Consider the following 16021-nt stretch of genomic DNA (forward strand, 5'->3'; position numbering starts at 1 on the left):
TGCTCAAGTACACAAACCCAAACAGCTCCTACTTTTCACCTCTGAGATGGAGATTTAAAGGGATAGCATATACATGTGATGTGTGAATGAACAGCTGGGTAGTTTTGGGAAATGCACAGTATGAAAAATTGACATTTTTGATCAACTTAAAAACAGAGGCAACTAAAGCAGGGACAGTAAGAATGAGTACCATCTGAATTTTTCTTCCTTCCCTCTTCCCGCTCCAAAAGCCTTTCAGCGCTCGGCTTGTGCGAGACAACTGTGCCTCATCAAAGTGACAGATCTCTGCTCCCTTGGCTGGTGAGATGGAGTCTAGACATTGTCAGAAGTCATAGATACAACTGGACTGAGTTACAGAGCCAAATATAACAGATTGCCACTTCCCTCAGCTACTTCATACACTATACACAGTGTTTGTGTTTGGGGCTGGAGGTGGGGATCACTTGATGAAAGCTGCGTACAAAGACATGTTTTTACAGAAGCCGCAGAGCTGACGTGTTTACTGTCGGTGCAGAATGGGCTTGTCTCAGTATGAGTCAGTGCAGGTGTGACATACTTGAAAAGTCACATGTGCAGGTGTTGCCACAGCCAACTTTAGGAGTAGTAATCCTTCGTTATGGTCGCCTTGGACTGATTACTGTAATAAATGTGTTTTCAGTAAGTACAATTGATCAGTGGCAACATTTAACCCAGAACTGTCGTGTCAGTGTCCACATATCTCATGACATCAAACACTGAAGGCTCCTAAAACTGTACTAGTTTCAATTCTTCATGGTAGCGTATACGCTCTAATCTGTTCCACCATTCCCATGGCTTTGTGATTTATACTTAGCAGGACGTTGAGTCTATTCCCTAGGCGATCCTGTAGCTTTTGGGGGAGTTTTTACCATACAAGGAGAAGAGGAGTTTAGCTCAGTTTCCTGTGGGAGGTATCTGATTTCTCTCACTCTGCATCTGATCCACTCAGTCTCTATTTCTCTCCCCTTGTACCTCTGTTCTCCTGGTTCGGCTCCAAACCTCCTGGTCACTATCCAATCCAAGAATAATTTAATTTAAAGAAAAACATCACTAAAACACCTCCAAAATCAATATTTGTCCATTGAATTGTCAGAACTATATCTTAGCAATCTGTCATGGTAACATTGTGTGCAGCCAACATCCTGACAGCCCAAGCAAGGCACACAGTCACATTGTCACGATGTTAGCTTATGCTAAACCCAGGATTGTAAAGCTATCAAACTTCCACCCCTTTCATAAACTTAAAAAGGGGTGCAGTTTTCTTCCCCTGATAGATAGAATCCAATTACAGCAATATTGGTCTCTATCAATGAGACAATATTTGTGGATTAATGTATCTGCTGCAGTACAATTTGGCACATTTCAGTTACACTTTGTGTAACACACAGTTCTTTACATTCCTATGTATGTGCTATAAGAGCTCTTATAGCACATCCATAGGCTCTATGCTATGAAAGTCATCACAAATCTCTCAAATTACAACCTTTCATAAACTAAGAATAACAGATTTTCAACTAAGCATTTGTTATATAATTGATGGGTTTATAAATGGTTTATTTAACTGCAGGAGAATAATTTGTTCACATAGATTTCACTGGAGCAGCAATATGCTCCTGAAAACTTCAGAAAACACTCATCTATATGAGGAATGACATCCAATAAGGAGATGCACACTACAAAAATGACAACGCAACATGAAAAACACAAGATGCATGTGTCCAAGTTTATCTTCAGATGTCACTTAAATGGCCGCTGTACGCCTCACTGTTCTTTGAGTTTCCTTGCTATCTTTATTTTTAGCCAGCAACTGGCACAGTTGAAAGCAAGCAGACAGGTCCATTAGCGCTGATGTCACCAGCACACACACACACACACACACACACACACACACACACACACACACACACACACACACACACACACACACACAACTTACTACAGCAATTTCAAATGTACCACTGTATGCACCATGATTAATTAGAAATTACAAAACGATAAATATCTGTTTTTAATAGTTTTTAAGTTGTTACATTTATTTTTCTTGCCATTTTACCAAACCATTTTTTACTCAACTTTAAACTGCAAATAAATGAAGGGCACGCCAAGCATGACCCACTTTCCAAATATCTCGAAGGTGCAGAAAATGAAATTTGTGGAAACCATCCCACAAGGTGTATCCACCAGTCAACAATGCTTTTTATGTTGTGTGCCTTACAAATAACAGAAGACAGATCTAAATAAAGGTCTAGCAGACCAGTAGTAATTGAAAGGATCTTAATTGCAGTATAGTTTATGTGTATAGCTCCAGCTGCCTGGTGTAGATCACATGCAGACAGATTTGTCCAAATTTTCTTTGGATGGATAATTTTCCAAAAGCCCCTTTTTCATGCAGTGGTAGAATGAAAACTATGTCCTTTCTAACCAACTCTGGTATTAACATCAATTTGAACATTCCTAAGTAAGAGCTCAGGAATATTGATATGCAGTCCAAAGAGGGAAAAAACCTCCAATTACTAATGTGAACAATGTCCTTTTGATGCCTGAGTTCTGGATCATTCTACTTCTTCTTTCTCTCCGGTCCTGTTCAAAACAAAAGGACCATGATCCAAATAAGGAGATGTACACCATGTTGATCCACCAAAGAGCCTTCAAGAGGTAAGGTTAATATGAGGGAGGGGGATACAGTTCAAGAGTAGCCAACGCGGGGAGTGGCGGAAGGGGTAAACAGTGGGAAAGGGCTGTCACTAGAGACTGGGGCTGTCTCCAAACCTCCAGTCAAGTTTAAATCACAAAGAGCTCCGTCGACTCTCAGTTTACATCCTCCTCTCTGCTCTCTCGCTCTGAGCTCCCTCTGCCTCTCTCCTCCTCTCTGCATCTGCTGGTCGCTCTTTCCCGTCAACCTTGTGTGGGCTCGTGTGAGGCGTCTTCCTCCGATCTGCAACAGCTTTTCACCTAAAGCAATAAAACCTTCTTTATTTTTCCTCTAAAGCCTGCGACACACTGAGACCCAACTGTCACCATGGAGGCCATCAAGAAGAAGATGCAGATGCTGAAGTTAGACAAGGAGAACGCCATCGACAGGGCAGAACAGGCCGAATCCGACAAGAAGGCGGCCGAGGACAAATGCAAGCAGGTGAGAGAAGACTGATGGAGGTGATGGACTGACAGAGCAATGTGGGCTCTTGTTTAACACTCATTACAGTTAGCTGAGCAATAATTTTACATCATAATATATTGACTTTCAGAATAAATAAATACAAGAACAGATGCAAAGTATCTGCAACGATATGGCAATTGTCCAACTCGATAAATCTAAGCAAACTGTAATTAAAAGTTAGAACATTTGTAATTAAAGTTTTTCGTGATAACAGTGTAACATCAACTGGATTATTTAAAATGCAATTTTGTGTACATTTTCCATCTCATGTTATATGATATCAAAAAAGTATTTTTACTCTATTGATTTTAACTATATTGCTATACAGCTCCATCCAGAGTGGTAAGTATAAATACACCTTATTGTATTGGAAATAGGTTAATGTGTATTGAAATAAGTTCCTTCTGAAGTATTTTTGAGTCTCTTTCATTCAGTATTTTGTAAAAACAGCCCAGTGTGATTACTGTTCACATGTCAGATTAACTTCTTTTTTTTAATGCTCTGGTCTTCAATAAATGAATAAATAAATACCAAAGCATCTGTGCAGCCTGCAGAGGGGCTCAACATAAAATGTTGAGTATTTCCCAAAGCACCAAATGCTGAATTACAGAGAGCAGCTGATACTGGGCCCCTGAGTCTTGTCTTTTGGTGGGCAGACGAAGGTGGAGGACGTCCACAGGGACGCACAGACAGAATGGCCGAGTGACGACTGCTATCAGTATCCACAGTGAACCAGAGGGATTACTTTAAGCTGCCAGAAGTGGTGCTGCGGGAGTTTAAACAACCGATCAAAATAGCAGCTGTTGCTCTGAGTACAGCATTAGCCAGCATTCTTATCTGAATGTAAGATTGAATTTAAGTCTGCAACAGAATCCTCACTAATTCCTCCACAAATATCTACATCCATATTCATCGCTGCAGAACCTGAGACATTTGATATGTCGAGAGCTGACTTAATGATAGTGTACTTGTACCACTGGATAGAAGAATCTGGAGATGTAATATGCCATTTGATGCTAGTTAATTGAGGCATTATTGCCCAGTGAGATGTGGTGTTGTCGTCATGGCGGTACCAGAGGAATGCTGGAGAGCAGGGAGTTGGAGAGGCACAGACAAAACTGGATCTACATTCAAGCAAGTGGAAAGATTCTTCTCTCTGGTCTCTAATGCCCTAATCACACCCAAGGACTGACAGTTGTCTATGACACTGCACATATGGACCCCCAGCTTGTCTTCCACATCAATGAACAGTCAGCATGAAATCCTAGAAGATTGTGCACAGTTCTTTAGTTTGTTTGGATGGCGTTGAGTCAAGAAGTGCTAAGAGATGCTTTCTTTGCTATTCTTGGCAGGATGGCACAAGCATCGGAGTGCAGTTAGGCTGACTGAAGGCCAAAAGCAACACTCAATCTTAATATACATCACAGACAACATTCTACAGCAGCAATTAAAGGAGCGGATCACCTAAATTACAAATGCGTCTTTTCAGAAGCAATGCATACTCTTGATAATCCACAGACTTCCCGCAGGGTTTACATTGGAACTGCATTCGACCAAATAATTAGCCCTGATGAAAACGTTTGACAGCTGGTTCTGGAGATTATGGATACACTTTGGTCTATTAAGAAATATTGAAACAACTATCAGGATGGATTGCTATTAAATCGTGTTCAGACATTCATGGTTCCCAGAGGATGAACACTGATGACATTGGTGGTCCGCAGGCCAAAATGTAAATTTATTTTTTTTGCTTTTTGACCAAATACCTGGATTACTGACATTGCCATCTGCCTAAACTGTACTTGTTGTTTACTGCCAATTAGCAAATGTTAGCATGCTAACACATAAACTAAGACATTGTAAACATTATTACCCGTTATTCATGGTTTTGCTCTATCCTTCCTGACTCTCTGTCCTGTTTGCCTTCTTTCAGCTGGAGGATGAGCTGCTCGCTCTGCAGAAGAAGCTGAAGGGAACGGAGGATGAGCTTGACAAGTACTCCGAGGCCCTGAAGGATGCTCAAGAGAAACTGGAACTGTCAGAGACGAAGGCCGCAGATGTGAGTTAACCACAACGACGCCATCTGAAACACATTATCCACATTGCAGTGGAACACCCCAACTTCTGAGTTTCAGTTTTATAAAATATTGATTACCACTCTTTCAGACAGGCTAAACTAAACATCACTCTAGGATTGAAAAAAGACCTCTAAAAAAGACGCATTCAGAATTTGAAGAAATATAATCCTTTCTGTGAAAATGGATTTAAAAAAAACATTGAATGTAGTGCCAGTCGGAGTGTTTCCTCCACTGCTTCGTTTCTTGAGTGATAAAACTAGCAGAGAAATAATTATAATCAAAACTTGCGTTGAAAGTTATTTGTCTAGTTGTAACAAAGAGCACAGTTTTCAGGCCCCTTGGCTTCTATGATTTAGACAAAACTAAGGGGGAAAATACAGTCAAGAGGACATTCATACCAAAGATCTTTGCCTTGTACGATACAGTTTGTATGTTGGAAACAATTTACAAGTATCTTCTACCCCCACAGAGTGTACATAGAGGATAGAGAACATTGAGAATCACTGAGTAGTTGGTGTCTTTGTGAGGTCTGTAAGAGCAGTTTCTTAAGCACAGACAGAACTTAGCTGGCCTGCAGCCGACCAGGAATCTCAGGAATGCCGCTTAAGCAAACAGAGAACCCCGCACTGCAATGTCTAATGGAATCAATGCGCTGGCCTTTTTTGGGGGCAGAGATATTACACTCTGCTCTGTCCGGCCCTTACAGTGCATAGCATATCAGCAACATAATGACATAGTGAATAATCATTCGCCTTCAAAGAGCATCTATTTCCCACAATCTTTCTTTAATAACAATATCATTGTTTCCTTAAAGAGACAATATCTGATTACATTTAATTGATCCAAAGCAAAAGGTTCAGAAAAAAAAGACATGGTGACACACAAACTTGTTTACTTTTTTTGGGCAATTGTGTTCAATATTATTGACATTACACCAGAAATACTTTTCTAATGTGGTTTTACCAGTGACGCGTAATGATTACCTTCTTTTACGTCTAGTTTTTCAATTTTCCATTTCTGATTATTTATCATCTCAGTTGATCGTTCGATCTATAAAAGGGTGGAAAAATAATGAAAAACAATTCTCACAGTTTCTCTCAATCACCATTTATTAAAGCCCCATGTGACGTTGTTTTGTCTTACCAGCAGTCCTAAAAAAAACAAGGATATTCTGTTCACTTTTACAAAATATATATATTTTAAATGAATTTAAAGAAATTGGAACCAAAAAATTACACTAAAATGGAATACATACCATCAAATGAAAGCAGGCTTCACGTGAATCTAAAACTATGTAAAAGCAGTAACCCAAAGGTTAAAGGTCAGATTACAAGAAGGCACATTATTTCTCTCTCAGATGAACCATCAGATGCCTACAGGTCTGCTACTTCTTCTTCTAATGTATTTCACACTGCTTGTAATGCATATTAAATGGCATACAAGGACAGAGACAATAAATCGGGGCTTTGCACTAAAAAGTAAGGAGGAAGAGGAGGTGACCGAAGGGGGCGCTGAAGGAACGTGTCGCCACCCGATGGCCGCGTGTCAAGTCTGCGAACAGATCAATGTGCATTCCTAGCTGCTGCAGGTCAACCAGCCCCGATGAGGAGGATTAGAACCGCCCCGCCACTGACCCTGCCTCCTTCCCTTCTACAAGTCAATCTTTGGACCTTAGATTTCTACACCTTTTACAACTCGCTTCGCTCTCCTTCACACACTCAAACGTGAACTTTTCTTATCTCTTCTCCCTCACACGATAATATCCGTGTGTCCTGATCCACATTGGATGTGAATCATATAATGTGAATCAGATGAGGCACTCGTCCTCTCTGAGTTGGTGCCCTCCTCCTTTTAATCGGGCCAGAAAAAAAACACCTTAGATTTGCCATATAAGTCCACAATAAAGACTCGCACACTGACTTTACACACCCTCTTTTGTGGAGGAAGCGGGCAGCGCCTTCCCCTCCCAAATCCTGTGATGTCATCTGAGACGGGCTTCTTCACAGGATTGGAGGATCTCGCCATAAACTCCCAGCCCTTTTTTTCTTCTTTCTCCCCATCCCAACCCTGACTTCCTGCCCGAGATAAAACAGTTTCCCCTCGGAGCCTCCGACTTTGACGCAAATCAATAACTTTTAAGGACGCAGCACGTCGATCAAGACCGCAACATTATCTGGGCTCCAGATACATTGTTTTTAAAACTCTCTTTTTCTTGAGAAAACAAAGTAATCGAGGTTATGGAGGTGGTGAGGAAGAAAATCCAAAGCCTCCAGCTACAAGTTGATGAGGCAGAAGACCGTGCACTGGAAGTACAAAGGGAGTTGGACACTGAACGGGAACTGCGCGACAAAGTGAGAAAATTAATCATTTATCCAACTTCAGTCTCATGTTTCACTTGTATATGTCCTCATGTTATGCTCTCAAACCAGCTGAACCTGCTTATGGCGGATTGTAAATGCTTTACACGCAAACGGCCGGCGTTGCACTGCAGGTATCGAAACTCTCCGGGAAGAATGTCAAACAATAGTGAGTTTATTGCTTTAATCTTGTAATGTGTCGACGTGGTCGTTTTCGAGGTTTATGGTAAGTTTCGGCATCATGTAGCGACATTCCTCCCCAGACTTTTGTTCTCCTGCGTTATCTAAACTCAAACCCGCCCTAGATCTTCTCAAACACCTCCAGTTGGAACAAGAGCCCTCAGGAGCCGATGACATCAACCGCCAGCGTGGTTGTATTAATATTAAGGTGTGGCAGTCTTATAACTTTTTTTTTTTTTTTTTTTAAAGCTACACTTTTTGCCGAAAGTATGTCCGAAACACTTAAATGAATGTGTTGACACGTTTCCAGTAATCTTTGCTCGGCTCGCCCTATGGACTTTTTGTCTGAATAGCATTTGACACATTTCTGAAATAAGGAGCTGACTATAATCCCTCCTCCTCCTCCTCCTCCTCCTCCTCCTCCTCGGCCTCTGCACAGGAAGAATAGAGGAGAGGTGGCTATCTGTGATATCAGTCCCACAGGAAACAGGCCCAGAAGAAGCGATCTGTCCCCCCCCCCCCCCCCCCCCCCAAACATAAATGGGTTAACTTTACAAACAGTCAGACCAGCTGTGCCACTTCCGATGTGACGTGGTTCAATGTGCCACCCGTGTTACTCTGCATCAGCTGTTTTCAAAGTGTCTGGTCAAGCTGCAAAGTCCAGAACTCACAACTGTCGCAGTGAGTGAAATTGATTTACATGGAAGAAATCTGAAAAAAAGAAAACGGGATTATTTGCATACCCAGAAATGATTGCAATCGATTCCAAAGTATAAATATGCATAATTAAATAATTATCAAAATACAGCTCATAACATTCAGACCATTTGACGACAAAAAGAGCATACATAAACTGATTACACCTCACCTTTACTGCAGTACTATTGAGACAATCCACTCAAAACCAATATAACCTATTGAGCTAGTTTCCAATGTGCAGCTTTGGCCATCCTTGACAGTATCCTTCCTCTTGAGGCTGCAGCTTGTTTCCTGACTGACCTCTGACCTCTCTTCCTCTATCCCTGTGTGTGTGTGTGTGTGTGTGTGTGTGTGTGTGTGTGTGTGTGTGTGTGTGTGTGTGTTTTGCTGTAGGCGGAGGGCGATGTGGCATCTTTGAACCGCAGGATCCAGCTGGTGGAGGAGGAGTTGGACCGCGCTCAGGAGCGACTGGCCACAGCCCTGCAGAAACTGGAGGAGGCTGAGAAGGCTGCAGATGAGAGTGAGAGGTGATAATCAACACATACCTCAGTCATAATGTAATAACTACACTCATTTTAGGCATACCAACAGTTGCAACATTGGAAAAAAATTGACCAAATTGACCAAGTTTGGAAGCAGTGAAGTAAAGACTCATGGGATGAGTAGGAGGTACATTTTAGTTGTGAACGAGGTGGCAGAGCTATTCATTCAGGAGATATAAGATACAATAAGTTCTCTAGGAGTGACATTTAGTGTTAGATGCACAATAAACAGAGCAGACAAAGATATTAAAAACATATGAAATTAAAGCAAAACTTAAGGAAAACTAATCAAAATTAAATTAAAGCTATTCACGGATACAAAATACAAATACAGGACAAGAGCTGGTCCGCTGTTTTTGTTTTGTTGTTGTTCATGTAGCTTCATGGAGAGCATGGCAGCAAAAGGTGCAGAACAGAGTCCAAACATCCGAATAATGTTGGGACTCCAAACCACAAACACGTAAACGTAGTCAGAAGAAGTCAATTTGAGACATCTTTGTGGTCGCATTTAACTAACGGCGGTCTGTCTTTCTGATCTTCAGAGGCATGAAGGTGATTGAGAACAGAGCGATGAAAGATGAGGAGAAGATGGAGATCCAGGAGATGCAACTCAAAGAAGCGAAACACATCGCTGAGGAGGCGGATCGCAAATACGAGGAGGTATGAGCACGGAGATCACATTTCTGCTGACTTTCAGTTTTCTGATTCCGTTTTTGCATAACTGATTTAACATCTTTTTTTAAAAAACATTTTTATATCAGGTTGCCCGTAAACTGGTCATCCTTGAGGGTGAGCTGGAGAGAGCAGAAGAGAGGGCAGAAATTGCAGAACTGTAAGCAAAAATATTGAAGAAGTTACATCATTCAGTTATTATCAGACAACGGGGGTCAACATCAGACATATTCAGAAAGTAAAAATGTATTTCCTCTATCCGTACAGCAAGTGTGCTGACCTGGAAGAAGAGCTGAAGAATGTCACCAACAACCTCAAGTCCCTAGAGGCTCAGTCTGATAAGGTGAGTGTTGTTAAGCTCTCAGCAGTTTGATGGTGCATTGTTGTCATCGTCAGCCTGCTGTTTGACCTTTTTTTCAAAAAATAAAAACGTTGCACATTCACAATCAACAGAGGGGTCCAGTACCCCCCGGAGAAGCACAGCATCTTATTGTATTATCACATTTTGTAAAGCTGAGGAAGTGTTACCTACTCATTCAAAACAGTAAAACTCTCATCTGACATTCTGCTAAAAAGAGACAAAAGTCATGTAACGGGTATATTGATGTTTACAACGTAGATTTTGAGCACAAAGAGGCTGAATGAAGAATTTTCCCATATTGATAACGTTGCTATATTTATTGTTTTGGCGATGAGAAAATGTTTGTCAACTATTATATTTCTGTCTCGATAGTACTCTGAGAAAGAAGACAAATATGAGGAGGAGATTAAAGTCCTGAGTGACAGACTTAAGGAGGTAAATTCATGCCTACTATCCTATATTCTGAGGAAAGCGATGGCGGGATGGTTAACACGTGTGTTGTCTTTTCAAAGGCGGAAACCCGTGCAGAATTCGCAGAGAGGACAGTGGCTAAGCTGGAAAAGACCATAGATGACTTGGAAGGTACACTTCATTATAATCCTTTTTCTTTTCGATCCACTGTTTCTTTACTCCACCTTTTTGTTCCAAACTTTAACGTTCTTCATTTTCTTCTTCTTAATCTTTGATTTTCTCTTTTTCCTCCTGACTTCCCATCATGGTCTACACAATTCTGCCTTGTCCTCTGCACCTCCTCCACCTCCTCTCTCTCCCTCTGCCCTTTGACCTGCAGACGAACTGTACACTCAGAAGCTGAAATACAAGGCTATCAGCGAGGAGCTGGATCTGGCCCTCAATGATATGAACACCTTGTAAAGCTTGCAATTAGCTCACAATGTTTCCACTTCCCCTTCGTCTCCCCTTGGAAGCACTTTGTCTTTTCTTTTCTCCTCCTTCGCTTTCACTGCCCCTTGCTCCTTTTGCATTAAACTAAAGCTCAATAAAGATATTTATCTCTTTTATTCTGTCTTCTGTCATTTGAGTTCTGCCTGCTGTTCATCACTTGCAATAGTTTTTTTATATGTATTGGCTATTATGAAAAGGTCAAATGTGTTGTTTGACATATTCTACACAAGTGTGTTTCTTTTGGTATTTCTGCTCTAACCATATATCACCCATTGCACTTCCAATAAATCTTTTCACTGACAAAGCCATTGCATTTCATATCTGCCATTACTTTTTTTTATTGCAGAGAACCTATCGAAAGAAAAAGAGCAAAATGTAGGAATGCATCAAGTCCTGGACCAAACACTGCAGGAGCTGAATAGCTTGTAAAATGCCAAGAAGAACATCAAGCAAATAAAAAAAATTGTTTTGCAAAAGATCTTTTCTACATGCCATCCATTCTCTGTAATTGTTCACTCTTAATCCTGGATGTTAAAACAAATGTACCCCTTTTTATATATTTATGGTTCTTTTTTGTTTCTTTTCCTTTTTAAAAAATGGTTTTGGGTCCAAATGCTTATCAGTTTCGGTGCTGTAAATTGTGTTGTAGACAGAATTCTGAGCACAAATAAAACTGATGATGTGAGTTGTATGTGTTATGTTGACTGTTTATGTATGCACAGTTCGGCATGTGTGTCTTTCTAGCAATTTCAACACGGCGCCATATACTACCTCTCCCTTCAGTTTACACGTGTTAACATGCACAGTATTGTCCATGCTCTGCTAAGATACAGAACTGTAGATATGGCTTGGTCCCACAACAATAATGACACTGATTCAGACATTGTTTCACACAAGCGCCACACACAAAAGGGGTATAAATGAGTAATATGTACGAAACGATAACTAACCTATCTCCATGGCAACTGACCAACTTCATCGACTGAAGAAGCTTTCGATGTGATCGAAAGCTCAGAAAACAGCACATAAAATGGACCTTGTATTGAGATTATTTTGCCAAAAGGGAAAATAACTGACTGCAACAGTGCCTTCTAAAATGCAATACCACAATATAATGTAAAGAAGTGCAGTCCCAAGTTTAATTAAAAGTAAAGAAGCATTATCATGACGTACACAAAATATGACCTGCTTCTGAGTGAGTGTGTGTGTGTGTGTGTATATATATATATATATATATATATATATATATATATATATATATATATATATATGCATGTACCATGTTTGGAGCATTTTAATTGCATCTTGTAATGCATCCTATTTTATACATTTAAAATGTGTAAAAGAAAAATGTTAATCTGCATAGTAGATTAGTTAGCACACGTTTGAAGGACATAAATGAAAATACTCTGTATATGTACAAGTACATATAATGTATACTTAAGTGTACATGCCACTTGAGAAATGAGCACTACAGTTGGTAAAGTGAGGAAACGCCTGGTCCCAGTCAGACAGAAACAGTCGGGAAGTTGGCCAGCAGGGGGCGAAGTTTCTGCAAATTCAGATCGCTCTTCCGCCGGGCGGGATTTCCGCAATAATATCAAGTATGGCGAAGACATACGACTATTTGTTTAAATTACTGTTAATCGGCGACTCTGGTGTCGGGAAGACCTGTGTCCTCTTCCGGTTTTCAGAAGATGCCTTCAACTCAACGTTTATCTCAACTATAGGTGCGGTTTTCGTGACGTAACGTTGAACTGTATTTCTGTGCGTTTCCAACGATATGTGTTAGTGGCTCCGTCTACTTACTGGAACGTTATGTTTAAGGCTGGAAGTAACGTTAGTTTCTCTTTGTCATTCATATAGAGCCTATAATTTAGATGCCTGATAATTAAGTCATTAATACGAGATGACGAGGGGAAAGACGGTTACTTGTGTGTTTAGAAGACGTGTATGAGTACCAACGTTTGAGTTGTATTATAAATGAATGCCGGCTAAGTGACTGTTAGCTCTAGCGTTAGCCATTAGGTGCCGTCTACATTCTGGTATGAAACCGGAAAACCTGATATGTAACACACCGTAGATGGTTAATTTAAGTACGATACCAGCGCTGTTGTTTTTAAATGCACAGATTACTGTCGTATGCATTGACGAGAAGGCGAGCGGCCGTTTTTCCTCGTCCCTAAGTGTCATTTTTGTTTCACAGCAGTGTTGACTAGCTAATGTTTGACAGGTAGCTACACGAAGCTAGCAAGTTAACGTTATGATTGTCATGCACGATCCCTCTGTATCCTTCCAGGCATTGATTTCAAGATTAGGACAATAGAGCTTGACGGCAAGAAAATAAAGTTGCAGATATGGTAAGTTTATAAACCTGCAATCCCTTAAATTCTGTCATGTTTTGCCAGTATAATAAAGAAGGGGTGACACACTTAACCTAAGATAAGTGTCCTTACAGATGTAGAATAAGGTGCCTAAAGCTCATTAACACTCTTATAATTATCATTATCGGCCGTAAAGACTGTTCACTTGATTTAGAATTGAATGTACACGTTCTTTATGGTAGTTTTAGCAGTATGTATTTCACCCTTTAGTGACAGTTTCTCTCTTTAGTGACACAATCACAGGTTTTGAAGCCTACAAAAATCAATGTGCCTACCTTTACATTTACCTCTAATATACCAAAGCCTCTTGCCTTCCTGCAATACTAGCGTGTTGGAAAAAGTCCATGTCAGATAAACCAACCTCCTTAATAGCTGGCATACTTAACTGCAGTAACATTGTTTTTAACTTTCCCAAATTATATATCCAAATATTGGTCTTAAAGGCGTTTGATATTTTTTCTGAGATGATACCCTTGATACTTTCAGGGATACGGCCGGTCAGGAGCGCTTCCGAACAATCACAACAGCCTACTACAGAGGAGCAATGGTGAGTGTCTCCAAGTGTTGTCAAACAAACCATACATCTTGAGCTCTATTTATTGTTAACACATTTGAGTAATTGTTCTTCACAGGGCATAATGCTTGTCTATGACATCACCAATGAGAAGTCTTTTGAAAATATCAAGAACTGGATTAGGAACATAGAGGAGGTATTTAATGGCTCAAATATACCCTTATTTGTTGCTTGCTACTGTTTCAAATATCCAAATGGCACAATATAGAGTTTTGTTTTTATTACATTCTTCTTCTCTTGATCCAGCATGCATCATCAGATGTTGAGAAGATGGTCCTTGGCAACAAGTGTGACATCAACGACAAGCGGCAGGTGTCCAAAGACAGGGGCGAGAAGGTGAGAAGCTTGGTTTAAGTTAAAATAATACATTGTCACAGGGTTATATTATATAAATAGATATTAAATAAAATCATTGCACTATTAGATTAGTATGATATAGTAAAACATGTCAACAGACTTGGTCAAATGTAAGGTTTTTCTTCCATTTTCTTTCAGCTCGCATTAGAGTATGGAATAAAGTTCATGGAGACCAGTGCAAAAGCCAATATCAATGTGGAGAATGTAAGTAGCTATTCTTCCTTGAGTTATACTATGCTTAAGAGATCATAAGTCATCACTGTGCTCAACATGTGTATTTATTCTGGTTTACAGGCATTTCTAACACTCGCCAGAGACATCAAATCAAAAATGGACATCAAATTGGTAAGACCTTTTTGATTATACAACCTAGTTCTTTGTAATGTGAGAAACTGATAAATGTAGTAATTCATTTTCAGCATCTCCTACACTATTCTGTTATGTAAAACAAAACCTTCTCTTGTTGTTATAAAGTATGTGATGATTCCTGTAGAGGAAGTTGCAGAACCATATGAGAGCAGCTACTGAGCCAGCAGTTCTCCACGACAGCATTGACCTGTTTAATTGTCATTTTGCAGGAGGGTAACACGCCACAGGGGAGCAGTCATGGAGTCAAGATCTCCGAACCGCAGAAAAAGACCAGCTTCTTCCGCTGTAGCCTTCTCTGAGGACCGAGGTCTTCGATAATGGCTGCCAACTGGCTGAACATAAATGGACTGTGCTTGCTCTTAGCACTTCCTTCCCCTTCCTTCTTCCTTCTTTCTTCCCATCCATGGCCTGTCCTCCCAGTCCACACAAGCCATTATATTCCCAGTAAGCGAAGAACTTCCCCTCCCCTCTTCCTCTTCTGAAAGCTTCCAGTGGTGCATCTCTTCCATTTTAAGGAGATCTGTTGTCGTCATGTGTCAAGAGTGCTTCACTGGTAGAGGACTCCACCAGGAGCATTGTCCAGATGTTCTTCATCACACAAAAGACAGGCTCTTAATTCTCATGTTAGTCTCTTTGTTTTACACACTCATATTTCACAAAGATGGTAGCACAACCGGGGATAAGAAATCTTTGGGATTGCCATTACAAATGTGATATTAAGATCTATTTTTATTAGTGCCCTTTCCATTTTTAATTGGTAAATGTCAACCAAAGACTGATAGGCTTGAACTCTAGTGAAACAGAGTTGCACATGCTTTCATTTTAATTTTAGGAGTTGTGAGTGGTGACGTTCTCCTTCTTAGGCTTTCTTTTGTAGTTACCTGCCAGAAAGTATTGTACACTGCGGTGTAAAGGTGAAAATGTGCTAACACTGCATTGTGACCCATATCTAAGTACACAAGTTTAAGTTACTTTTAAGTCCAGGGTTAATATATATATATATATATATATATACACATATATATATATATATATATATATATATATATATATATACATATATATATATATATATATATATATATATATATACACATATATATATATATACACATATATATATATATATATATACACACATATATATATACACACACATATATATATATATACACATATACATACATAATCCCTAATTGTGTAATGAACATTGGGCGCATTTAATGATTATTCTAATAATATATTCTTATACAACATCAGAAAATTGTTAAAAAAGAAAAATGGCTTTTACATTTTTACATTTTTTTTTTCTTCAAATGAGTCGATTTTTGTTTTCAGTCCAAATCCTTCAAATATTCAGTTTACTATTG

General features: G+C 39.8%; 2 protein-coding genes across 5 annotated transcripts; both read left to right on the top strand.

Moving 5' to 3' along the window:
* Positions 1–2811: 2811 nt before the first annotated feature.
* On the top strand, positions 2812–11658 carry LOC117746560 (tropomyosin alpha-1 chain-like). Of its 4 annotated transcripts, none has more exons than XM_034555778.1 (9): positions 2812–3151; positions 5109–5234; positions 8883–9016; positions 9574–9691; positions 9793–9863; positions 9971–10046; positions 10437–10499; positions 10577–10646; positions 11314–11658. In XM_034555778.1, exons 1-9 carry the CDS (start codon positions 3038–3040, stop codon positions 11394–11396), a joined length of 855 nt encoding a protein of 284 aa, XP_034411669.1. In that variant the 5' UTR covers positions 2812–3037; the 3' UTR covers positions 11397–11658. The 4 variants fall into 4 exon arrangements, with proteins under 4 accessions (XP_034411669.1, XP_034411671.1, XP_034411673.1 ...); XM_034555780.1 differs by lacking the exon at positions 11314–11658 and adding an exon at positions 10855–11290 and having other exon boundaries at positions 2817–3151; XM_034555782.1 differs by lacking the exons at positions 2812–3151; positions 5109–5234; positions 11314–11658 and adding exons at positions 7207–7604; positions 10855–11282.
* Positions 11659–12524: 866 nt separating this feature from the next.
* LOC117746529 (ras-related protein Rab-8A) lies at positions 12525–15690 on the top strand. The gene is made up of 8 exons (XM_034555714.1): positions 12525–12697; positions 13267–13327; positions 13838–13898; positions 13984–14061; positions 14172–14261; positions 14421–14486; positions 14577–14627; positions 14861–15690. The coding sequence occupies exons 1-8, from the start codon at positions 12574–12576 to the stop codon at positions 14948–14950; spliced, it is 621 nt and encodes a 206-aa protein (XP_034411605.1). The 5' UTR covers positions 12525–12573; the 3' UTR covers positions 14951–15690.
* The last annotated feature ends 331 nt before the right edge of the window (positions 15691–16021 follow it).

Source organism: Cyclopterus lumpus, chromosome 17, assembly GCF_009769545.1.
Source record: "Cyclopterus lumpus isolate fCycLum1 chromosome 17, fCycLum1.pri, whole genome shotgun sequence".
In the NCBI taxonomy this organism is placed as follows: domain Eukaryota; kingdom Metazoa; phylum Chordata; class Actinopteri; order Perciformes; family Cyclopteridae; genus Cyclopterus; species Cyclopterus lumpus.